Source organism: Ctenopharyngodon idella, chromosome 13 (assembly GCF_019924925.1).
Source record: "Ctenopharyngodon idella isolate HZGC_01 chromosome 13, HZGC01, whole genome shotgun sequence".
In the NCBI taxonomy this organism is placed as follows: Eukaryota; Metazoa; Chordata; class Actinopteri; order Cypriniformes; family Xenocyprididae; genus Ctenopharyngodon; species Ctenopharyngodon idella.
Window position 1 is genome coordinate 9,254,226 of NC_067232.1, and position 26,320 is coordinate 9,280,545.

The 26,320-nt window shown below is 37.4% G+C and overlaps 2 protein-coding genes and 1 long non-coding RNA gene across 5 annotated transcripts in view; 1 reads left to right on the plus strand and 2 right to left on the minus strand.

Moving 5' to 3' along the window:
• Nucleotides 1-732: 732 nt before the first annotated feature.
• col17a1b (collagen, type XVII, alpha 1b) lies at nucleotides 733-20,597 on the plus strand. The gene is given in 58 exon segments (XM_051916410.1): nucleotides 733-910; nucleotides 2,071-2,131; nucleotides 2,385-2,432; nucleotides 2,620-2,727; nucleotides 2,832-3,077; nucleotides 3,185-3,232; nucleotides 3,325-3,354; nucleotides 5,784-5,831; nucleotides 6,132-6,272; nucleotides 6,492-6,665; nucleotides 6,804-6,826; nucleotides 6,828-6,897; nucleotides 6,990-7,064; nucleotides 7,829-7,903; nucleotides 8,008-8,160; nucleotides 8,288-8,377; nucleotides 8,484-8,528; nucleotides 8,630-8,788; nucleotides 8,893-9,132; nucleotides 9,292-9,342; nucleotides 9,476-9,502; nucleotides 9,604-9,630; nucleotides 9,721-9,783; nucleotides 10,181-10,285; nucleotides 10,438-10,482; nucleotides 10,748-10,765; nucleotides 10,864-10,917; nucleotides 11,012-11,047; nucleotides 11,140-11,175; nucleotides 11,282-11,344; nucleotides 12,182-12,217; nucleotides 12,331-12,402; nucleotides 12,589-12,615; nucleotides 12,754-12,789; nucleotides 12,964-12,999; nucleotides 13,105-13,185; nucleotides 13,455-13,490; nucleotides 13,602-13,685; nucleotides 13,770-13,847; nucleotides 14,000-14,050; nucleotides 14,170-14,232; nucleotides 14,325-14,384; nucleotides 14,550-14,576; nucleotides 14,716-14,760; nucleotides 14,913-14,990; nucleotides 15,096-15,143; nucleotides 15,353-15,490; nucleotides 15,574-15,690; nucleotides 15,775-15,891; nucleotides 15,981-16,097; nucleotides 16,182-16,277; nucleotides 16,405-16,551; nucleotides 17,106-17,246; nucleotides 17,487-17,672; nucleotides 19,222-19,383; nucleotides 19,516-19,596; nucleotides 19,726-19,806; nucleotides 19,967-20,597. Coding segments are annotated over 57 exon segments (4,638 nt in total). The 5' UTR covers nucleotides 733-910; nucleotides 2,071-2,076; the 3' UTR covers nucleotides 20,011-20,597.
• Nucleotides 2,943-8,145, minus strand: LOC127524681 (uncharacterized). Its single transcript, XR_007933120.1, has 5 exons — nucleotides 8,052-8,145; nucleotides 6,527-6,683; nucleotides 5,010-5,301; nucleotides 4,633-4,863; nucleotides 2,943-3,034 (listed from the first exon to the last, which is right to left on the minus strand). It is a non-coding gene; the product is annotated as an uncharacterized LOC127524681 (long non-coding RNA).
• Nucleotides 20,588-26,320, minus strand: part of slka (STE20-like kinase a) — a 29,232-nt gene continuing 23,499 nt past the window's right edge. For all 3 annotated transcript variants that reach the window (XM_051916413.1, XM_051916412.1, XM_051916414.1), the window contains 5 exons: nucleotides 25,009-25,133; nucleotides 24,728-24,916; nucleotides 24,489-24,614; nucleotides 22,534-22,647; nucleotides 20,588-22,215 (listed from right to left, as the gene is read on the minus strand). In XM_051916413.1, the coding sequence (XP_051772373.1) occupies nucleotides 22,069-22,215; nucleotides 22,534-22,647; nucleotides 24,489-24,614; nucleotides 24,728-24,916; nucleotides 25,009-25,133 (701 nt within the window). In that variant the 3' untranslated portion in view covers nucleotides 20,588-22,068. The remainder of the gene's footprint in view (nucleotides 22,216-22,533; nucleotides 22,648-24,488; nucleotides 24,615-24,727; nucleotides 24,917-25,008; nucleotides 25,134-26,320) is intronic.

A 26,320-nucleotide genomic window follows, 5' to 3' on the forward strand; every position in this document is an offset into this window, starting at 1 on the left:
TATGAAATTGAAAACTGAGTCCGAGAAATTAGTGTATGCATTTGGTGTGTGGTTCTGGTGTTTGAGAGTCAGGTTTCAGAAATTGCGTGAGAATAAGAATTATGTGTGTAAGCAGTTGAAAAAAACTGTAAATGTTCTGTCTGTAATTAGTTGACACATTCAGCTAGTGTAAAATTATTACAGTCATGTCATTAAAGACCATTGCTTTCTTTAAGGTATTCGAAAGGTATTTTAGCATGTTTTGATTCCCAGGAAATGCATGAGCTGATAAAATCTATACCTTGAATGCATTGTATGTAGGTTGTTCTTGGATAAAAGTGTCTTTCAAAAATGCTTAAATGTAAGCATACAGCACTTGTTGTATATTTTCGAGACAAAACATGAAATTTTGAAGCCTGAGGTCTATAATGTAATGTAACGGCTAAAACAACGACTAAAATGATTTGTCAACTGCTTGATGTTGAACAAATTGCATTTTCTGTCATATTTACACTGCCATGCCAACAGTAGTAGATTAAACCTAATTTTTTGGAGTGTCATTTTTCTAGGTGAAGTTACTGACGCACAGATAACGCATCCAGCCACACCTGCGTTCACCTGAACATGTCCTAAAGCTTTAGTTTGCAGGAACATAAAGGATAAAATTGTGATTCCTGAGGGTATTGTCTTCTTTAAAAGTCCGTCTGTGTGTACCTGCCAAAAGACAGGGGAGTGGCTCAATATAAAATCCTACCCAGGAGTCCTGTGGAAACTTGCCTGTCAAAGTAGAAAGAAAATCAGAAAGAAAACGGCAGAAGTTAGGTAACAACATTCATACTGCACAGGTGAAGTTCACAGACAGCTCTTAAGTGGACTTTATCTAACATCCAGACAGCCAAAATCTTTCTCTTCAGATTATCAACGATCAAAGGTAAAACACATTTATATCAAATATATTTTTCTTTTTATAAAAGAGAAAATATAAATCAACTATAATGTTGTTTTAGTTAGCATATGTAATTAATCTCATGAAAAAAATCCTTTTGTATTTATATGTAATTAATATTTTCTTATATGATTATAACCAGCTGTTGCTCTCCCGAATTACTTGTTTATTTATAAATCTGATGCGAACAATCAGATTTCTTTGTATCTTGGTTTAGTGCAGGGTTGCACCTGACTTAAAAGATTGGAAACCAGATTAAAACAGTAGAAACCAAAACACCTTTATGATTTTAATGAAAAAATTAAGGGTCCATTTCATTAAATATGATATATTTTTAAATGTTTAATTGTTTTATTCTAAACTTTACAGTAGTGGGAAAGAAGTTGGGCTAAAATCTTAACTGATTATGAATTCAGTTCTGAAAAGCCTCTCATGGACAATCGCCATTAACAAATAAAGGCATTATTTGTCTATGGGGGACCATTCACTGTGTTTAGCTTTTTCATGTATTGTGGTTTTCACTGAAACAGTAGCTGGTCTTGCGTTTGAAACTGAAGATGTAAGGAGGGTGGGGTGGTGATGGATTGCTTTGCTCTCTCCACTGTAAATATGAGACTAGTTGTACTTGCAAGTTTTTGTTGGGGCAAGTAATTGTCCCTTAGGCATTGTTTTTCATTAATGTTAAATACAGGTATGTGCCATTTATAATTACTTTTTGGATATGGTCTGGAGTAGTCTTCCATCTTGCCTTGAAATTTGAGTGCGAAAGAGAAAAAATCCTTTTTGTTTATCAGTGTGCTCACATTTCTTGTTAAAACTTGTTTTGAAGGACATTCAGTCCTATACATTAAAACTCTTTATCATCATGTAAACGCAAATTATTCTGTCATTTCACAAAGCAATATATCATAAATCAAGTTTAATTGATTAAATACTATAAGTTAACATTTAAGAAAGTGGGCAAAATATGTTTTGCAGCTCTTTACATATCCCACATTTCAGCTGTAATACTAACACCTTGAAGCTCCATTAATTTGTCATTAATTTCCATAACTTCTATGAGTATGGTTAGATCTATTGCTAGACTGATTCTGCTTCATATCACAGATTTTAATGATCTGTAATGTTTTGTTACATTTATTTAGCATGGAATGGATGATTTAAGGCAGCAAAGAGAGTATTCAGGAGGGAGTTCAGGAGACAGAGGTAAGGATGCTTGATCAGGTCACTCACTTTTGTTCTTGCCCTGAGTTTGAGTGTATTTAATTGTTGTGAATCTGCAACAAAATCATCTGTTAAGATCTTTTTATTGAGAAGACTGTGCCATCTGGTGGTTCATAATGTTACTGAGAAACTTGATCATTACATTGATGAAGCGGGACGGTTTTATTCAGTGGCATTTATCCTGCTGTATGTTTTTGATTATCACATTTACAAGACATGTATTCTGAAAACACAGGTATCTCTGAAACAATCTCTACTACCAGAATTACAGCTTTGCCTCCACGTAAGTTATCCCTGGTTCACCTTCCCAAGTATATTTGATCTCAGTGTCTGTTTTATTCATATCCAATGCCTTATTCCTCTACATTTGTGCTTTATGGGAAATTTGTCATACTGTGAATGTAACTTGAGCATCCTTTAAATCTGAGGTCAAAGTGGACATTACTGTTTATTGTGTTTTTAACCCCCAGGAGGCTTCAGTGCATTTGCCAACAAGGGCATGTCAAGCACCTCTGGGTCTCCTAGCCTGGAGAAGAACATTTTGACTCAAAACAACAGCAGCTCTTTTTTCTCATCCTGTAAGCCAATAAACCATTTGATATTTCAAATAAACTCATATATTAACTAAAGACATGTTCTAAGGATTTGTAAATGGCTAAAACTGTCCCTGCTTCTGTCTCAGCATCTGTGAGTGTGAGTGCAGGTGGGTTAGGCTCTGGATCAAGGGAATATCTGGTAGAGGAGTCATCTGTGAGTAAGAGCAAGAAGGCAGGTGTTGCTTCTGGAGTTTTTGAGGGTGTCTCTGGATCAGGATCAGGATCAGGGCTGAGGGTGAGATCCAGCTCCACTGATGGCATGAGAAGAACACAAGACTCCCCTTTGTTTCTGGAGAGGAAAAGCAAAATCACTCATTCACGTCGTTATGATGGTTAGTCACAGCTGAGAAACCTTAAATAAACAAAATCTTTTTTGTTTGCGTTTGTTTTCTCAGTCCTTAATAATTATACTAACATGTAATCATTCTTTAAACTTCAGGAAGCTCAAGTGAAAGCTCATCTCCAGAGATGACAAGGAAAGACTATGGTAAGACCCTCAGCCACATTAAAATGATTAAGAGAATTTTTATATGATTGAGACTAGAAATATCAGCTTTTGTTTCATTGCTCTGTTTCCAGGTTCAACTAGAGGAAGAAGTCAAAGCAGGGGTGAGATTATTTACATTAATGCAAATATATAAATTACTTTGCACAGGTCAGGTTTTGGATAACTGTATTTATTGTCAGGTACTATTATACTTAAAACATTTTTGCTACTTTCAAAAGGCCAATAGTACAAAACCCTGCCCACTACAGACATGTCAGCAAACCCGAACGCAATAATTCACAGGGAGTATTTATGATTGTCCCACAAATAGGGCCCCAGTCAGGCAGTAGGGACAGTTCATCAGTGAATTACCAAACACATCTTTAATTTAGGCCTGATTCTTTCATAATCAGAAATGTATTACACAACTGTTTGATTCTGATTCGTCAATTGAAGCATTCAGCTGTCAAATATTTCTGAGAAATTACTATTGTCCATGTTGAAACTTGATTTCTACCCATCTTTCAGCAGTCAATTCTGGTAAGATAAAGCAATTTCCACTCAAATCAGTATCCCTTGTCTATGTACAGCCATGGCCAGAAGTATTGGCAGTGACATAAATTTTGTGTTTCATAAAGTTTGCTGCTTCAGTTGTTGTGATGTTGATTTACATTGTTTCTAGATTATTATGGAGAGTGATCAAATGCATTTTAAACAATTGCAAAAAGCTTAATTAAAAAAAAAAAAAAAAAAAACACTTTATCACAAAAACCCAAAAATCAGTTTTTTGGCCCTGGCACAAAACGACCAGCTAACATCATTTTACTAACGACTCCAACTCCTACGAGGACTTCAGATGACGCAAACTCTGAATCAACATGCACCAATGCTAAATTTCCTATATATTGTAATCATTATGTTCACAACTTGTAACAATTACTTCAATGAGCTCATTGTTTCTGCCTAAAATGAATACATTATGTTAGCTAACTGCGTGATTTTTATATGTAATGTATTTCAGAAATACTTTACTTGGACACAATCACCTCTGACACAGATCGCTCTATATTGTAGAAGTGCATTTTCTGCAAAGCTACTTTTATATATTGTGAAAAGCGCTATACAAATAAATGTAAACTAAACTGAATTAATCATATCATCATCACATGGGAAAGTGTGAACAAGTACTTGTCAGAAGAAATCTATAATTCTGATTGGATTATAATAGCAGACTGATTGCTATAAAAATAGAGTAGAAATGCTTCCAATCATTGTGTTCTTGTGTTACCAATGGTTACCTTCAAAGAAAGACATGCATCCATCATCGCTTTGCATCAAAATAGCCTCACATGCAAGGTAATTGCTGCAAAGAATTTTGCACCTGAAAGAACCATTTTTACCAGATCTTCAAAAACATCAAGGAGACAGATTCAACTGCAGTGAAGAAGGCTTCAGGACGTCCCAGAGTGTCCAGCTAGTGCCAGGACCATCTCCTCCTGAGGAGTCGGCTACAGAATCGTGTCACCACCAGTGTAGAGCTTGCTCAATATTGGCAGCATGTGGGTGGCGAGGCCAAGACTTTTGGACAACAGCCTGGTGTCAAGAAGGGCAGCAAAGAAGCCACTTCTCTCCTAGAAAAACATAAAGGACAGACTGAAATTCTGTAGGAAGAAGCTGACGACTGGGGCAAGAAAACTGATACAAAGATATTTTCTGTTCTAACTGTTTGGGACATCTGGAAAAATTGATTGTCCAGAGAAGAAAAAGTGAACGCTACCATCCAAGGAAGTGGGCTCTCTCACAATTCTGCCCAAAAACGCTGTGCAGCACGCCCTGCAAAAGCAACACGCCCTGCAAAAGCAAATTCAGTAGCAATTTGGTGATGATCCGTGCATTTTCCAGCATGATGGAGCACCATGTCACAATGCAAGAGTGATAATGAAGTGGCTCGGAGATCATTACATTGAAATTTTGGATCTATGGCCAGGCAGCTCCCCGAATCTTAATCCCATAGGCTAGAGAACCTCAGGATTTGTCCCAGAAGCAGATGTCCAGCATGCCAAAGTGAACTGCAGAGGTTATGAAGAAGAAGGGTCAACACTGTAAATACTAACTCTTTGCATATATTGAATGTTTTTGCCAATTAAAGCCTTTAAAACTTATGAAATGTTTATCATTGTTTTCCAGTACATCCTACAAACATGTGGGAAAATAATCTACAAATACTGAAACAGCAAACTTTGCGAAACACAAATTTATGTTGCTGCCAATACTTTTGGCCACTACTATATTTATTAATCTGAAAAGTAGCAGTCTAATAAGCTTTATAATGTAATGTAATTATAATGTCAGGTGTCATTACCATAAAATAAACACTGAAGGACACCAACACGATGTCCAATGTGTCTTGGTTCGTGGGACATTACTGATCAGTTTCATATTTTAAATATATGTGCTAAATGTATGTGTTAGTGCTGAAATAATAACTGACAAGACAATTATGTTCAAAATTCAAACTGTTTTCATCTCTCTTTTTGTGTCTCTGTTTTAGAGACGGAAATCAGGACCAGACTGCAAAGTGCATCTCCCTCTACTAGATGTATGTTATCAATTTCTCTTTAATTCAATTGTCTTAGGAAATCAAATAAATAAATAAAGATGTGGCACTCAACGATAATTAAATTGCATTAAAAAAAAACACTCAATGGAAGTGAAATGAAACAAATATGTTGAGAAATGTTTAAAATTCGCCTTTGTAAAACAAGTTAGCAAATGGATTGAACAGATACTCAAAGAAAAAGCTCAGAAAATATTTTGTTTTGTTCAACACCTGTGAGAGGGAAAAGTAAAAGGCATGTTTAGACATGAGGTTGTGACTAATTCAGTGCTGTTGCTATAGGGACTGAGTTGGATGATGTGAAGAAGCTGTTGAAGGGATCACGCTCCGCCAGCGTCAGCCCCACACGATCTCCCTCCTCCTCCCCTCTGCCTATACCTCGCAAGGCCACCACCTTAGACACCAAGATCTCTACCAAACAAGGTAACGAAAGCTCAGGCTGATGACAGATCATTTGTTATCAGTATAGCTTGATTAAACTGCAAGATATCATTGTATTTAACACTACTACTATACCTATGGTGTGCAGAGCCCATTTATTTTCATGCACAAAAAAAAAATCCAAATTCCTCAGTTCATCCGCATGCATAGAGATCTTGTGTTCATTTCCAAAGCGTTAAGGCCTCCTTTCAATTTTCTCAGTCGAGCAATATGACAGCACTATTCTTGACGCTGACCTTGCCTCGTACACATGGAACACCTCCACACTGCCCTCTACCGTCTCCACTGGTGCAGCTTACGGCTTCCACAGCAACACCAACAACATGTCAACGGGAGCTTCGCTTGTCAGCAGCACATCACCATCCTCCTTATCAGGTCTGCACTGATGTTGACCTGATAATACAGAGGATTAAACAAGTCATTAATCTTGTACACATCAAAACATTCATTTGAAAACAGTCCTCTAGCAGACATACAATGGCTAAATAAAAACATGTTTTTCTTGACTTGCAGTGTATGGCTTCCACAACAATTTAGCTCCTGCCTGCTCCTGCTACTGCTCCTGCTAGTGGAGTTCTAACTTCGAGTGGAGTTAACACACACTCAGGTATCCTCTGAGGCATATAATATTAAATAATTGTAATGACATTAGAAGCCAATAACTTTCCTTGTAAGCATGTTTATTTGTGTATTTTTTAGGATATGGAGTGCAGAAGAATTATTCAACAAGTCCCAACAGCACTCTTGCTGTTAGCACAGGCGTCTCCACCGCAGGTGATTCTTATATTTACTCCGTACGACAATAAGGATGGCCCAGGGTCAATATGAGAGATTTTTGGGACAGTTGATTGAATCATCAGTTGCTCTGTCAGGCCAATGCTTTTCACTGTATTTTATAAACAAATGTGTTTATTAATTTTAGTTGAATCATTTAAAGATGTTTTCCCAAAGCCGAAACCTCACATATGATTTGGTTTGAACTGTATTATACTGGGTAAAGAAATCCTAACATTTAATGAAATTTATAAATATAATTTATATAAACATACACTAGCATTCAAAAGTTTGGGTCAGTTAAAAGGTTTTTCATGTTTTTGAAAGAAGTCTCTTATATTCACCAAGGCTGCATTTATTTCATAAAAATACAGTAATATTGTGAAATATTATTACAATTTAAATTAATTGTTTTATATATATTTCTTAAATGTAATTTATTCCTGTGATGGCAACATTTTCAGCAGCCATTACTCCAGTCTTCAGGTCACATGATTCTTCAGAAAAAAATTCATTTCCCCCCAAGGATGAATAGAAAGTTCAAAAGAAATTTTGAACTATCTAAAAGTTTTTACTGTCACATTTGATCAATTTAACTTAATCATATGTTTTAATGTTTTCAGGACACGTAAAAATCATTGCTTGTAGCTAATCATTGTTTAACAGAAACACTGTGTCCTTTAAAGTGACTGGTAAAAGAAGGTGGCAAAGAGATACTTGATGTTTAATCATGATTATTTATTTGTTTCTGTGTGTATTTTTAGGGTATGGAGTGCAGAAGAATTATTCCTCAAGCCCCAACTGCACTCTTGTTGTTAGCACAGGCGTCTCCGCTACAGGTGTTTGTTATATTCACTCAGTAAAGGATTTATAGTTACTGTAGTTCTCAAAAGACGTAGTCATTGTCACATAATAAACATAAAGACTTTTGTGTCACATCTAGGACCTGGTACAAGGACTCTTAATGAGAATGTGTCAAAGAAATACCTGACGCTGGAGAAGGAGAACATCCCATTGAAGAGAGACACTGACGAATTTATTCTGACCAAAGACAGTGGCAAGCAGTTTACCAACAGCGCCCCCAATGGGACAGCAGGTATACACAGGACTGAACGTTGCATTTGATGTTTTAGAGATTGAATTAAAGTGATTTGAAATACAACGTGATTGATTTTTCGACCTACACTAACACTACATATTGATTTACTTGATTGATTTTAAAGGGTCATATTCAGATGTTTCAATGAAGAAGGAAACTATGATGACCAGCTATTCTGAAAGTGTTCCTGTGAAGTCTAGCTCTGGCGCACATTGTAAGGGACTTAATTTTCATGTATCGTTAATATGTTATATATAAACCAATATGTGATTTTTAAAATGAACTACTTCATCACAAAACATATTTTTACCTCTCCAAAGTTGGGTCTACATCAGTGTCAACAAAAGATAAAGCTACTTATGCAGGTAAAACTTTTTATTTGAGAAACTATTGCACATAATACAGTATACAGCCATACTGTATAAAACTGAGACTCACCTTAATCTTGATATTTGTGTCCTGTCAGAGATTCGTAAGGCTAAGCTTGAGGATGAGGATGACTGTAAGTGTGGAGGGGGTCTTTGTGGATGTGGGACAAACTGCTGTTCCTGGTGGAAGTGGTTGATGGGTTTTTTGCTCAGCCTCCTGCTGCTCCTCGGCCTTCTGTTTGGACTCATTGCCCTATGTAAGATTTGAATGTCTAGATTAGAAACGTACCAAGTTAAACTATAAATATATGTGCTGTAGCATATAGTCTTCTAATATGTTGCTAATCTCTTTTCCTTGAAGCCGAGGAGGTAAAGAAACTAAAGTCTCGTGTCAGCGTTCTTGAGGGAATATCCTCCTCCATGAATAGCCACACAAGTCGCCTCTCTGCTCCTATTGATGACATTGACAGATATAAAGAAGCTGGAAGTAAAGCAGCATATGTTAATTCACTGGATTCTGCAGTTTATTCAGACAATTCTGTACTGCAGAGAAATGTACAGCAAATACTGAAAGCAGAGATGCAGTCTGAAGCCATGAAAGGTAAAAACAGTTCTGCTTAAACACACACATAATCATCTAAACGTACATTTTGTAGAAATTTTCACACGCATATATTTTTTGATCATTAAATGTATTTATCTGCATACTTGTGCATACATTCAATACAAATAATAACATAAATGTTTGTTGTGTATCTAGCGTTCCTTGCTTCTTCAGTTAAAGCTGAAAGAGGACTTCCTGGGCCTAAAGGTACATCAGATATTCAGTTTTTACCGAGCACTCATTACAGAAAACTTAATTTATACCTTCTATTGAGATTAAATAGCGAGTAACCTGCTTTCTCATCACAATCACAATCACACCGTCTTTTCACCACTTTCAGGTGACAATGGATCTCCAGGAACGAGGGGTTTGTACAATTTTAAAACTGGCTATCTGTAAATCCAATGAACTGTTTATCTGTTTATTTTGATATGCGCAAACATAAAATGATTCAAACTTGTTTTTCAGGAGACAATGGTTTTCCAGGGCTGCCAGGTAAGAATAATGCTTGGTCTTCTAGTAGAACTAAAGTCTTAAAAGTTGCGCAACAATCAGATTTTATTGTTTTTTGATTTGTAACTATAGGTCCACCAGGAATGCCAGGACATCCAGGAAGGGAAGGACAAAAAGGGGATAAAGGGAGTGCAGGTACCTGAAACACTACGCAACACTTTTATTTTCTGGAAAAACATTCATGATCATCATGTTTAAATCTACAATTACTCGAAAAGTTAAGGCTTAGATGTTCAGGTTTAGAGGTAAAGTCCATAAATGCTAAAGCTAACAGGTGCTAATGCTCTAGCACTAACAAATAGCTTTAAATAAAGTCAATTACTCCCACACTCCTGGAGTTTCTCCATACACTCCCGTTTACAGCCTAGTTCCTTGCTACATTTAGGAAACATCTAAGACACATCTCTACTATGAACACTTGACTCAGTTCTGTTGATGCTCTTACTCTTTCTGAAAAAATAATAAACCTTTTCTAGATGTTGCCTCATTGAAATTTGTATGCTAAAGTTGTAAACTAAAATGTATGTGACAGGTGAACATGGTGCAGAAGGTCCACCAGGATTCAGGGGAAGAGATGGTCAACCTGGACCCCGTGGAGAGCCAGGACCCCCTGGAGCCGGAGAGAAGGGTGAAAGGGGTAAGATACCGCATGTTTTGAGAATTTGGCTCTTGAAACATGATCATACCATTTAAGTTCTCATACATAACATACAGTACATTTGGAATTTAAGCTAGGCCTACTGTTTTGATCATATTTACAATGTGTTTGTGTATCTGTTTGTTTTCCAGGTATTCCTGGCTCTCCTGGCCAAGTTGGTCCACCTGGGCCTAAAGGTCAATACAAAACACAATTGATATTATTATTGTTGTTGATGATGATGTTTTCATTTGGGTCATAAAGGCTGATACTTATTTTATTCAGTGTCTTTAGCTGTACAGAATGGTTTGAGATGCGAGTCATTGTGCAAATGCTTTGGCATAAATATATACAGTATACTATGTATAAATGTTTAACTAATAATTAAGCAGAAATTATAAAAAAAAGATAACGATAACCATGTGTTTAATCTTTGTTCTCTTTTTGTCTGTTATTCAACAGGTGCTAGTGGTTTACATGGTAATCAACTCTTTCTTTAAAATATTTTAGTCGTATTACGTATTTGTTTTTGTGTCATCATAAAATGACATTACATGTGAAAAACACTTTTTGTGCAGGTGAACAAGGCCCTCAAGGCTTCAGAGGTGAACCTGGCCCTGCCGGGCCTAAAGGTGTGTAGCTTAATAAATACTTAATGCATTTTCACAAATCAATAGGCCTACATTTTATCATGATGCTTATAGATTTTTAAAAAATTCTTTACAGGTGATAGAGGACTTCCTGGTCCACCTGGAAGCAAAGGTTTTTAACCAATTATATGTCATCCTAACATTACCAATGTATTAATGTAGTTGATGGGAATTCAAGTAAAAAGGATTTGTGTGTTATATCAGGTGATCATGGTGACAGAGGAGACAATGGATTGCCAGGTATGTATGTTTAGACTGAGCCGTATCAAAGAACTTGATTCATTTGTGCCATGTTCACAAATATTTGATTAAGTGTTAAATCATTGTACCCATTGTAAATCATCAGGTATTCCTGGAGCTGCAGGACGACAGGGACCAGCTGGTGAGAAAGGAGCTAAAGGAGCAGCAGGTGATTCTTCTGTAGAAACAGACGCAAACTTGAGATATTTGGCTTTTTGCCATTTTATTGTTAGAACAGGAGGAGAATAAACACAGGAAGTGATAAAGAGAAGAATATGGATTGGGATTGACAAAATTTCTAATTGTCAGAGACAAAGGTAGCCTGTATTTAGTATATATGTGTACAGTCCGACATCTGACAGAGCTGAATTTCTAACCATCAACACCAGACATCAAATCTCGATGTGAAACATTATTGTATTTTCAGCATGTGGGTGCAAGTGAGGCTGCAAGCTATAGAAATTGCACTACAGTTCAAAAAAATTAATACTTTAGCAAGGATGCATTGAATTGATCAAAAGTGACAGTAAATACTTAAACATTATTACAAAAAATTATATTTCAAATAAATGCTACTTTTTAAAACTTTCTATTCATCAAAGGATCCTGAAAAATGTATAACGTTTTCCACAAAAATATTTAGTAGCACAACTGTGTTCAACATTGATAACAATAAGAAATGTTTCTTGAGCAACAAAGCAGCATATTAAAATGATTTCTGAAGCATTATGTGACACTGAAGACTTGAGTAGTGGCTGATAGGAAATCAGTTTTCAGGCTTAATTAGATAGAAAAGGAAATCCATGAAAAAATGTCCAGAAATTGTTTGTTAGCTAAATTTTCCCATAAAAAATATAACTACATATCACTTTATTGTATATTTACACTTAGTTGCTTAGTTGCATGGCACTGATTAAAGCTCCATTATTACCTGGACCTCATTAATGCAAATGTTGGATTGGTGTAAAATAAATCCCCAGATAGTAATTCTGTAATTTCATACTAGGGACTCAAGGAGCTGATGGTGAAAAGGGCCAAAGAGGTGAGTGGCATTTTTCAGAATTTGATGATTTCAAACCAAAGAATGCTTTTCACAACTTTATGTACCTATATCTACATATTTATTTTAATCTGGATTGTTTTGTTCATATCTAGGTGAGCCAGGCTCAATTGGCTTGCCAGGAATCAGAGGACCACCTGGGCCACCCGGTGATGCTGGGCAACCAGGTATAAAAGCATGTAGAAAATCATGATCACTGTTCTGAGAAAATTATCTCAAACTGCATGGTTATAGCAGGTCCCTTCATTTACCATGTGATAATATAAACTCAAATGACTACAGTTTGATAGAATGGTAGAACAAGTGCATTAAGTTTGATTCTCTATTTTTTTCTAATGTTCTCTTTGAATCAGGAACTCCAGGGATTCAAGGACCTCCAGGTAACCTGTCACTTGAACTACATTATATTTTCTACCTAAGTTATGCGTTATATTTTTGTGCAGTTTTAATTGTTATAATTTATCTCAACTATGTATGAAACTATAATGGTGCTCATTGTTTATTTTTTTTTGTCATAGGTCTACCTGGCAATCCTGGTCAGCCTGGAGCTAAAGGTGCTTATGTGATGACATCAGTATTAGTGAAATAGACTATAGGGTCAATGTTTATCTGCTTTTTGACATCTTCTATTTTTAGCTCTATATTTTGTCTTATAATTGGACATTAGAATCATATAGGTACAACTATTCACATCAATGTCCTAATAAATAATCTTAAAATGTTCACAGGTGAGACTGGTGAGGCTGGAAGAGTGATCAATGCAGGTAAGATTAGTGAAGCAATAAAACACATTTAACAGTTCACTGTGCAATGTTGTAAACGTAAACTGAGAGTTTTAATCAGAAGTTAAAAATTGCTTGATTTTACAGCAGGTTCTAGCTCAGTGGCAATCCCAGGACCGCCTGGAAGCCCTGGTGCTCCTGGCCCACCTGGACCTCCAGGAGTCTCAGGTATGCGCATAATCATAAACTGTGAAATCAAATTAAAAATCCAGTCAAATCAAAACCAGTAAACTCACTGTGGCAGGAACGTTTGTTGATTAAACATTTTAGACATTAATAATAATGACAACTTGCTGTTTTTACCTGTCATTTTACACATAAATTTGTATATATTTTGAAAATCCAACGAATGACATATACTTCAACTATTTACACTGTTTAGATACAACTATATATTTATAATTTGATTTTATGGTACATCTGTTTTGTGATGCTAGGTCCCGTTGGCCCTGCTGGACATCCTGGTCAGCCTGGTAAAATTGCATTTTGCATCTGGCTATTTAATATTATATATATGAATAAAATATAAATCATACACAAATGACTTTCCATGTATCCATCCATTCACCTCGATTTTTGTGCAGGTCCTAAAGGTAATAAGGGAGATCAAGGAGAACCGGGTATTGTTGTGAACACTGGCGAGACTTTGGTTTCAACGCGTTCAGAAAGTAAGTCTTTATTTTAAAGATCTAATTTAAACATTAGTAGCTTATAGAAATGCATTAACATAATGCTTGTGTGTCTGTTTTTAGGACAGTATGGTGCTGCAAATGTTGCTGTTACTGGGCCACCTGGTCCTCCTGGTCCCCCAGGGCCTCCTGGACGTCCAGGTACATTAATATTATCCATGAAACCTTTCAGGTCAACATCTGCATTTTTTTGCCACATTTGTGTGAAATTTCAAAGGTCAAAGTTATGAATATGACAAAATACACCAGTGTTTTAAAATGAATTTTAGATGTTCATTTTTAATCTTCAATAGGAGATTCCAGAGCAGGTCCACCGGGACCACCAGGTGAACCAGGCTCACCAGGTAAGATGAAGTGAAGGAGTACTTTACACAAAAGATTACATATTTAATTTGTCACACTACTAACTCATACTTTCCTATAGTGGCAAACTTTTCTCAACTCTTTTGTTACTGACTCATAGGATATGGCAGACCTGGTCCTAAAGGAGACAAGGGAGATCCAGGAAACTTTGTGCCTAATTCAGGTTGGACTACAGCATATATCTGGTATTATACTTTATTATAATGGTGTTGCGATTTTTGAAGTCTCAAAGCTTTACAAATGCTGCCTACACAGGAACATTTTTTGCGGGGCCACCTGGGCCACCAGGACCCATGGGGCCTAAAGGAGCGACAGGTGAGTCTTACCTAGAACTGGATTTTTGTTGATTCTACTTGATTCTACTTTTCTTCCAACATTTTCTTTCAACATGTCTTCCAACAAAGCCAGTGAAAACTATGAAAATGTGATGTCAAAAAATAACTATTATCAGATATCTAATGATATATATGTAAACTTCAGGTGCCCAAGGTCCAAGAGGATATCAAGGTAAGGCTTTCTTCTCCAACTAGTTGTTCATATGGGTCCCAAGAATTAATATAAACAGTAAAACACATAAAATACTCAAATGGATCACCACATGCCTTATAATAGTTCTTCGTTTGCCATATGTGACATTATTTTTTAGGGGAACCAGGTCAGCCTGGCCTTCCAGGGAGTCCTGGTAGAGTTAGTAAGTTATTTTTTTTTTTCTGTTGACAGATTCATTAATTTGCTGTTAATTGAAATATTGTAGATTATAAAACATCTGACACATAAACAGTTTTTAAGTGTTCATAAAAGCTATAAATAAACATTGAATTAATCTTTTTTTTTACTCTTTAGTCTCGGAGTACGGTGTCGCTCAAGGGCCACCTGGTCCTCCAGGGCCTCCTGGACCGCCTGGACGAGAGGGCCGTAAAGGTAAATAACTTTAATAATGATAAGGAGGTGTATTCAGGTATATTACAGTACCTATTCAGAACCTATATATCTACAGTACAATCATTTTTAAAATAATTTTCTCAGGGGATGCTGGGGCACCAGGTTTATCAGCATTCCAAGGAGACTCAAGAGGTAAATCTTAATATGATGTACTATATAGGTATTAAAGGAATAGTTCACCCAAAATGTAAATGTTGTCACCCTCATGTCATGAGGACCACAGGAGCTGTTTGGGAATAACACTGATCTTCAGTAGCACCATTATTAGATTAGAAGATGAGTTTCCCAAAGCAAAACAATATAGTAAGTAACTCTACATTATCTCTTCTCGTTGTCATCAGTATCAGGAGCAGTTGCAGTCGGGCCGCAGGGGCGGCCTGGTCCACCAGGACCTCCTGGTCCACCCGGTGCTCCAGGTCATTCCAGTGGATCCCATTCTGCCTCAGACTATCGTCATTACATCATGGAGTATATGCAAAGTGAGTACTTGTTTATTTAAATGTTCACACTCCTACTCCTAAAGCTCCTATTTCCTCATGAATGTGTGGTGTTCTTTCCACAGGTGACAGCATGAGGCAGCATTTGTCTAGCATTCAGGGGCCACAAGGTCCACCAGGTCCACCTGGGGCTTCAGTGTCTGTAGAGGACGTGGCATCTCGGGTCATCGCTTACATTCAGCGTAAGTTAAAATGTAATCTGTGCAGTTTAAAATGTATGTGTGTCTCTTGCTGCATTTGTAGTAAAATATATACTTTTGTTTCAGGCTCTGGAATCAGTGGTAGCAGTATTAGCCAAGGAGCTCAAGGTCCTCCAGGACTTCCTGGCCCTCCTGGCCCACCTGGAAGTATAACTGCTGACTACATCATTTCTCTTTTACAGAGTGAGTAAACCATGTCAGATCAACTTGTGTATAAATGGCCTTTTGAATCCTGAATCTGAGAATTGACCCAGCGACTTTCTTTTGCTCAGGAGAAGATGTGAGGCGTTATGTGGCTGGCCCTCCAGGACCACCAGGTTCACCGGGGATTAGTGCTAGTACCTTTAACGCACAGGAGGTGGCAAACTATGCCATCAGAATAATGAAGGGTGTGTCTTCAACCCGAATTCTGTGTTAAAGCTGCATTAGATTGAATTCTGTAAGTCCAATGGCATTTGTGAATTTGTTTTTAGAGCAGGGGATGACTGGCAGACCTGGACCACCAGGCCCTCCTGGCCCAGCTGGCCAGGCAGGTGCTACTTACAGCGAAATAACCGCTCTGATTCAGAGTATGTGAATCTTTTTAAAATGCCTTTTTTTACTTTTCAAATGAATTCTTCATTATGTGTTTTATAACAGTGCATAGCACAGGCAAAGGGTTTCCTCTTCTTATTTTCCCCTTGAATGTGTTTGAAGGGTCAGGGCTTGGGGGAGGCGTTGGACGTCCAGGGCCCCCTGGTCCTCAAGGGATACCGGGACCCCCTGGTCCACCTGGTGCCTCAGGAGGCAGCTCCTCTACAATCTCGGGTTACAGACTGGAGGACATCCAGCTCTACCTGCAGAGTGAGTCATCTATTCTTACTGTCTGAGGCCCTTTTTACACCTGGTATTAGGATGTTTTCCAACCACAAGTGGTCAGCTGAGATGCATTATCGTTTACATGCATTACCACTTAACATGCATTTTAAATACGTCTCCTGTGACTACTTCGTGTAGACCTTCCCTTATTATTCCATCACACTCTACATCACTTTCACAGGAGCAGTGCACAAATACTATTGAATTGATCAAGCCATTAAGCTGGTTACAAGTAAGTGGGAAAGGAAGCGAATGGAAAGGATGTGTTATGACGCTCATGTTAGGTCAGTGTTTACAGTTTTTTCGGCTTTTTCGCGTTTACACTAAGAAAGCAGTCCGGTCACGTGTTTTCGACTACATTTGGAAGCAGTCGAAAGTGGACAAGCTCAAAATATTTCTGACCACATTTACTCTTGTGATTAACGTTGTCCACTTGTGATTGGTTCGACAAAAATGCATCTTAATACCAGGTGTAAATAGGGCCTTAATATATACCTGCAATGTTACAAAAAATAATTATGTGATTCTTTGGTATTTAGAGTCTGGTTTTAGGGGACCACCTGGCCTACCTGGTCCACCAGGACCCCAGGGTCCTCCAGGTGACACTAGGGGCCTTGTATCATATACAGGACCTTCTGCGCGAGAACAGATCCGTGCTGAGCTGCACGAGTACTTGAACAGTGAGTGTCACTCATCATGTGCTCTAATCTGGAAACTGACACCTCAGTGTAACTTTACATTGGACACATTTACTTGGTGGATATTTGACTGATTTAACAAGTGATCTCACTCCATTCTATATTCCCAAAGTTGAATGTATGATTTGTTGAACTACACACGTCCTAGATTTGTTTCACCAGTTGCTGCAAACACTTCATTGTTGACTGCCACATCAATAAATAGTTTCATTTTTTTTTCAGGTGACACTATGAGGCGCTATGTTCACAGTGCCCCTGGGCCTCCCGGACCCCCTGGCCAGAAGGGTGAACGTGGTGAACCTGGACACAGTTATCAGAATGCCAGAAGCCAGTACCGCTATGGCACTGATATCACTGAACCAGTGGACTACTCCAATGTTGCAATAAAAGTGACTGATTACATTAAAAGTGAGTACAGTATCATTCAAGTCCTATGCACCACAGTTATATTCATAATAAAGCAGTAAAAGTAACTTAAATTTGTCTTTCTGAAATAAATATCCAAACATACAATGCAGCAAAAGAATGTTTTAGGTAAGTGTTGGTCACAAGTGCTGATATTTTGTCCAAAACAAGTGACTGTCTTTCAAGCCATTGAATCATTCATTTAGTCAATTAGTTCTATTTTCTTAGTACTTCTGAATAATTACTTCACTACCATTTAAAAAGTATGTTCTATATAGTATGAATGTAATTCAAATGTTCTATATTTGTCACGTTATCATTGTCATGTGACCTACCAGTGTCAGTTGTGTCACTTTGTGTCACTTGTTCGAGATGGATCGGCGCTGCGCAGACTGATCAGCGTATGGCGTCAAAGTACCGCGAGAGCGATTCAAAAGAATAACGAGTCAAATGCTCTCGCGGTACTTTGACGCCATACGCGATCGGTCTGCGCAGTGCCGATGCATCTCGAACAAGCCTATTTACAAATCCTCTCCCGTGGCCTTATGGGATAGCAAGGCTGTAACCATGTCTTGAACATTGGGGAGGGCCCAACCCAATGGCAAAATAGAAAAAGAAATTTATTTAAAGTAATACATTTTAACTATGCAAATATTTTTATTTTCAAAATATGCACACATTTACTCTTAATTTCTTGCCTAATATGCCTAAAAAAGCTGTTAATGTTTTTTTTTTTTTGGTCCTGTCACATTCAATTATGAATTACACAAATCATGTAAATGATACCCTATGTTTTCAATTCAAAACTGCAAAATTTGAAAAAGTTAAATCACTGGATATTACTGTCATTTAACATTTGTATCATAAAACGTTGTCATATGGTAAATGTTGACCTACTTACATCATACCTCGCACTCCAACATTAAAACTGAAGAGTTGTGCTGGAATTCATGCTCAACCTCTGTTAACATTAACAGTCTTTGACTGCTAAAACAGACCATCTTAAAAATGTAACTTTTAAAACTTTTTGTCATCCTCACAAGAGTGTATTGTGTAATGTAGTGCAGCAGAAAAGCACCAGGAATATCAAATATTTGAGTCCCCCTCAATGTCTATGGTGGTTATGTCTATGTCTGGGTACTTTTTTCCTACTGTTTTATGATTACTGTGAATTTGGACATACTAGTCATTTCACATACTGTTGTTTAATCAACTATTTAGTAGGGAAAGATGCATTTTGGATGCAGCTACTGTTTTAGGAGTGAGTCATTAAGTCATTCACTTCATTCGAAAACATTTACTCATTCAGGACCAAAACACCACTACTATGTGTTGGCTTAGATGGTACCACAAGTATCTGGCGATGTTGTGTCTAAAAAAAGGCAAAAGTTGTTATAGCAAAGCACTGTAAAGCAAATCCATCCATTTTTCCAAACCGCTTGTTCCAAGTAGTGTCCCAGCTTTTTGGGCCCTAGTCGGGGTAAACACCATGGATGGATAGTCAGTCCATCACAGGGATAACAAGCAATCCCATTTCACTCTTTTCCATTAGATCAAGGTCTACTGCAGGACCTGACAGAGGGATACTGGAGAACACAAGCAGGAAGTATCCAAGGACCCGCTGGGCCTCCCGGTCCTCCTGGCCCACCTGGGTACAGCCGTGTGATTGGTACCTATGGGAATGTGACTGCGGACCTCATGGACTTCTTTAGAAGTCAGTGTCTACTTTTACTCACATACTGTCACATACGCTTATATATACACGATTATATATGCTTATTGTATATTTAATCACCACATTTGGCTTGTATTATTATTTATTTTTGCCAAAACATTATCTTTTCAGCATACGGGACCATCCCAGGGCCTCCTGGCAGGCCAGGACACAAAGGGGACAGAGGATACCCAGGCCCTAAAGGAGACAAAGGTACCAGTTACCATTGATATAGCTATTCTGGACAAAATCAAACAGGAAATCAGCTGAAGTGCTGCCTGATTAAACATGAAAGTGAAGAGCTGTGAATATGAAGCTGTATGGTTTGTATCTGTTCTACAGGGGAAACAGGGAGCTCAGGGATACCTGGCCTCCCAGGACAAAGAGGACCAGAGGGACCACGGGGAGAAAAGGGTGAAAAAGGTTAGAATAGTATACTTGGTTTCTCATCATATTTAAGAGCATGATGTTACAATATTCAACTTTATTAGCATCTAAAAATCATCAAATGACGACGCATTTTAAGGCAACACTGGATCCAGCAGTCACTCTGACATGTATCTATCTCCATATTAAACTTTAGGTGATATCCAGACTGGTAGATGGAAACGGACCACTGGTGTGTAAGGGTTCAAGCTTTTGCAGCAGCACACTTTTGTGGATGCACTGACAGCAAAAAGAAATCTTTTAGAAGATAAATGCATAAACTAGCCTCTCTTTATGAAGTAACACAGTCTAGAGGCTTGTTTGGTTTCTATTTTATCACACTATACAGTTTTATAATCAAACCAATGCATGCAATATTATAATTCATACATTCAAAACAATTTTCAGCTTTACTAGTGTGGGTTCAAGACATCAGTCTTAGTATTCATTATTATACATTTAGCACTTGAAATGTACTTTTTAACCAATAGTGGACTTTGTAATTGCCTTTATTTTATATTTTTGTATCATATAAATTGTCTATGGTGATGTATTGCATTGCAAACACACAAAAATTGAATGAAAATGTAACGGATGATACACCAAACCAAAAAAAAGTATCTTAAGCACCTGAGATTTTTTAGACCATGTGCTGTAACATGACTCACTTTACAAGAGCCACTGAATGTTTAACAAAGAACAGAGTATGATTTTACACCTACCCAATATGAACCTAAACTGCAACATGTTTAGAAAAAAAAACACCAATAAAATCAAAGAAAATACAATGAGTTTTATTTACAGTATATCAATGGACAAGTGTTTTGATACATAAATTGACCTCAAAAATGCATCAGATATTCCATCAAAGTGCTGCAAGAGGTTAAGGTCACTGTTCAGCAGTATGACACTGGGATATCGGCCCCTTCTCTCTGTCTCTGGACAAATATCCTGATTTGTAATGCACTGTTTGTGCAAATGTCAACTTTTAAAACCTGTCTGTGTAAAATGTATCATCTGTTCAAAGAGTTCATGTCTCTGGTAAAGTACAGCATTTGGGATTTCTCTCAGCATGCAAATAGTATATGAGCACAGCATGTCATATTATGGCTAAGATACAGATGTGTGATTTCTTGCACAAAATGTTATCAAAAATAGAGCTTGAATCAGATGAAAAGTCCTCAGCAACAGTGAAAAATGTTCATGTCTTTCCACTGAAACACTTGCTGACTGCTAGACTATTCAAAATGCTGCTCTACATTTGACTATCAAAAGTATGTGTCCTTCAATAAAAAGAAAACCTAAAATTAAGATAAACAATGTAACGTGCAAGTTCATATTCCCCATATATTTTGATGAAACAGGAAAAAGAACTAATAAAACTTTCAAATTCATTTAAATCCATAAATAACTTTTTAACTCCATATATGAAACATTCAAGAAGGCAACACTGCCCTATTCTCCTTCAAATACGTGAAATTAATTTGCTCATTAAAAAAATAAACTTGGCTACTCTGAACCACAAAGTGACATGCCAAATGAGAAATGACATCGTATACAAATATTTGGGCACAATTTCCTTCATAATGCTAAAGAGATCACTACTGCATATGTTCAATTTGTTTTAAAGTGTGCAATGTCATCTTACGGGTTACATTCCTTAACTGTAAATATCTTTAACCATAAAGCAAACATTAAAAGTTAAAAAGAGTAGTTTGTTTTAAAAGTAACTTTGCATGGACATTAAAAACAGAATAGGCCAAACTCACAGGAGGATACAAAAATACAACATATAACAGCTGATACAAGACCATAACAGCACTGAAGCTTAAATTAGTTGAAACAGTGACTAGAGTGTCCACGTGTTTAAATGTGATCTCTCAACATTTAAGTTGTACTTTCTGTTTGTGATCTTATGTTTGTTAAGGGCTTTTCATCATGTGACCCTTATTAAGGCTGTTTTATAAATGTATTCCACAAAGACAAGATGATATTGCCTGAGTGTATTCACAGCTAATTTGCGCTAATGTCTTAAGCACAAATTAACATGACCAGAAGACAACATACAGAAAACTAAAATGTTAATCCATTGGATTCAATGTGGCAAAAAGCATGTCAAGGTAATGCATAAGGTTTGTCCTTCATTACTGTAAGCTTTCCAACCCCATGCATCTATTCTGATCTCATACCTTTGAAAGGACAATGGGCTCTTGACTAGAAAAGCACTTCCTCGCTTTAGATAAAGCTCAGTGGTGAAGGTTAAGAGCCGGAGGAGTGGACACTGGGTATAGGGTAGAATTTAGAGACTCTGCTCTGGGTGGTGGGATTGAGGCATTCAGACTCTCCGCTCATTTTAAAGAAGACTTCCTGTTCTTGCAGTTTACGTGTGAACTCTTCCTCCAGAGCCTAAGAGAGAGCAGGAGAGAGTCATACAAAAAACAGTCCAACTCAAAATATATGAGATAGCATATTATCATTCTAGAATACTATGAGCTCAGACTTCATTTGAATATTTTCTTCTTTTTTTTTTAATAATAAAATATTTAATGCTGTTCTTTTGCACTTTCTGTTCATCAAAGAATCCTGGAAAAAAAAAATGTATCACTGTTTCCACAAATATATTAAGCAGCACAACTGAAGACTGGAGTAATGACTGCTAAAAATTCACAAAAACTGCATTGGATCCAATGAAAATGCAAATAATGTTGCCGATATAGTGAATACCTTCTTCCTGGGCCGAAGCTTCTCCCTCCAGTCTTTCAGCTCCTGACTGTGCTCCTCATCCAGCTCCTTCAGCTTCTGAGTCTCATGCTCAATCAAGAGGTGGCATTTCTCATTCTGATGGCAATAAGACAATGAACCAGATGTTAGAACCAAAGACAGAGGGCAACAGAGTTACTAGTTTAAAGGATTAGTTCACTTCAGAATTAAAATTTCCTGATAAATCATCCAAGATGTTCATGTCTTTCTTTCTTCAGTCGAAAAGAAATTAAGGTTTTTGAGGAAAACATTTTTCTCCATATAGTGGACTTCAGTGGGGTACAACAGGTGGAAGGTCCAAATTGCAGTTTCAGTGCAGCTTCTAAGGGCTCTACACAATCTCAGCCGAGGAATAAAGGTCTTGTCTAGTGAAACGATCAGTCACTTTCTAAAAAATAAAAATGTATATACTTTTTAAACCACAAATGCTCATCTTGCACTGCTCTGCAATCCACCACGCATGACGTAATCACGTTAGAAAGCTCGCACCTGACGTAGGCGGAAGTACCGTGGTAGGGCGAAAAACTCCATCTCATTTTCTACTCCAACTTCAAAATCATCCGACATCGTTGTTTTACTTTTTTTTTTTTTTTTTGTAAAAGATGTTTGGCTAAGTCTTTGCAAGTTTGCGTTACGTCATGTGTGGCGGATCGCAGAGCTAGTGCAAGATGAGCATTTGTGGTTAAAAAGTATATACATTTTTATTTTTTTTTAGAAAATGACCGATCGTTTCACTAGATAAGACCCTTATTCCTCGGCTGGGATTGTGTAGAGCCCTTTGAAGCTGCACTGAAACTGCAATTTGGACCTTCGACCTGTTGTACCCCACTGAAGTCCACAATACGGAGAAAAATCCTGGAATGTTTTCCCTCAAAAACCTTAATTTCTTTTTGACTGAAAAAAGAAAGACACGAACATCTTGGATGACATGGGGGCGAGTAAATTATCAGGAAATTTTAATTCAGAAGTGAACTAATCCTTTAAAGGATTAGTTCATTTTCAAATGAAAATTACCCCAAGCTTTACTCACCTTCAAGCCAACATAGGTGTATATGACTTTCTTCTTTCTGACGAACACAATCTGAGATATATTAATAAATATCCTGATGCATCCGAGCTTTATAATGGCAGTAAACAGGGGTCACGAGTATGAGCTGAAGAAAGTGCTTTAATCCACACCCATCCAACATAAATGTGTACTCCACACGGCTCCGGGGGGTTAATAAAGGTCTTCTGAAGCGATGCATTTGTGTAAAAAAAAAAAAATGTTTAACAAATGTTAAACATGTTTAACAAGTTATGAAGCAAAATATCTAGCTTCCGCCAGACCACCTTCCATATTCAACGAACGAAGAAAGTGTAGAACTCTTGCAGTTCAAAAAGCTTACGCTACGTCCTACGCCTTCCCTATTCAACTTACGGGAAAAGTATAACTGACGCCACACAAGTTTACACTTTCTTAGTAACTTTAATACAGAAGGCGGTCTGGCGGAAGCTAGATATTTTACTTCATAACTTGTTAAATATGGATTTTTTTTTTTTTTTTTTTTTTACACAAACGCAACGCTTCGCTTCAGAAGGACTTTATTAACCCCCCGTAGCCGTGTGAAGTACGTTTATGATGGATGGATGTGGATGGAAGCACTTTCTTCAGCTCATACTCCTGTTCATTGCCATTATAAAGCTCGGATACATCAGGTTATTTGTTAAAATATCTCCGATTGTGTTCATCAGAAAGAAGAAAGTCATATACACCTAGGATGGCTTGAGGGTAAGTAAAGCTTGGGCTAATCTTCATTTGAAAGTGAACTAATCCTTTAATTTAAAAGACTCAACAGAACAGAGTAAAAATGCAATCAAAAATGCAGGCAGAAAGGAAAGAGGAAGACAGAAGGAATGTATGTCTGTGTGTTACAGACCTGCATCTGTTGAAGTTCTCTGATGTTGGAGTCACACTGCAGCTGCAGGTCTCTCATCTGGTTCTCATGTTTCTGATGCTGATGAAGTCTCTCATTCTTCTGTCTCTTGTCCTCTTGCACAGCAAACTGCTCAAAAATAAAGCAGAAAACCCCCCAAAAGTTTAAAAAGGACTTAACACAAGTCTGATTCCTCTGATCTCAACAAAGGTCTTACTGAGCTTCCTGATAGAGGGTCTGACCTGTTTGATCTTCTCTCTGTCCTGCTCTGGTGTTCCTGTGCCAGTGATCCGCAGGCTCTTTTTAAACATTGCCATACGTGTCTTCGCTTCACTGCGCTGGATCTTTGGCAGCCGAGCTCTTTCTTGTGCCTGTCTGTTCTTCATCTCCTCAATCAACCGCTGGTTATAACCCTGCATCTGCTCCATCTCCTGATGACCAGCCAAGTAGAAATAAACAGTCAAAGAGGCAACAAATCATACCAGTTTTTGATTTGTTGTATAAATTGACGGTCAGGTCTCACCTTGTCATGCCTCTTGAGGAGTTGATGTCTCTGCATGAAGTATTGATCCTTCAGCTGCTGCTTCAGCAGCTGGTGTTTCTCCTGCAGGTGGCGCTCCTCCAGCTCCCACATGGCTGCCTCCCGAGCTGTGCGTTTATGAGCCAAAGAAGAAAAGAAAGAGAGTAAGCCGTTAAAAACCAGATCATTTAACTCCATGCAGGTTTAGACATGTTTGCAGACACAAAGTCACACAGTTCCTTACACATCATAGATGGCAAACCTCAACACACTCTGTCTGGGACATTTTTCACACGCACATCTCATCAAATGAGATCTGGGCCACACCTCAAGAGGCATACTGCTGGCCTTTATAATTGGACCCCTGTCTGAAAATAACGAAGTTTAACTCTATTTCAGTTTTACTGTCAGTAGAAACAGGTAACATGTTTCCTTTGTGGTTGGAGTTGAAAGCATGACCTAGATAAATATATCACCACATATGCACAGCTGATTTATTTATAATAAACATAACTACAAAGGTCTACTGGACTCTTCGTCATAAAATCACTCGGTGAAGTCTGACAATATACTGCAAGTAATCAAAAATGTTAACACACAAAAAAATTTGCTTTTTATTATTATTATTAATGTAATATTTACAGAGGCCTCTCTGTAATTAGATATGTATACACAAACTACTGTTCAAAAGTTTGGGGTCACTAAGATTAGAAAAAGCAAGAATGCATTATATTGATCAAAAACACATTTATGATGTTACATATGATTTCTCTTTCAAAAAATGCTGTTCTTTTTAACTTTTTAGTAAATCAAAGAATTTTCCTATCACAGGGATAAATTACATTTTAAAACATTAAAATAGAAAACAGTAATTTGAAATTGTAATAATACTTGAAAATATTACTGTTTTCACTGTATTTTTGATCAAATACTGTAAATGCAGCAGCCTTGGTGAGCATGAGACTTTCAAAAATATTAAACATACATACATATACAGTGGGTACGGAAAGTATTCAGACCCCCTTAAATTTTTCACTCTTTGTTATATTGCAGCCATTTGCTAAAATCATTTAAGTTCATTTTTTTTCCTCAATAATGTACACACAGCACCCCATATTGACAGAAAAACACAGAATTGTTGACATTTTTGCAGATTTATTAAAAAAGAAAAACTGAAATATCACATGGTCCTAAGTATTCAGACCCTTTGCTGTGACACTCATATATTTAACTCAGGTGCTGTCCATTTCTTCTGATCATCCTTGAGATGGTTCTACACCTTCATTTGAGTCCAGCTGTGTTTTATTATACTGAT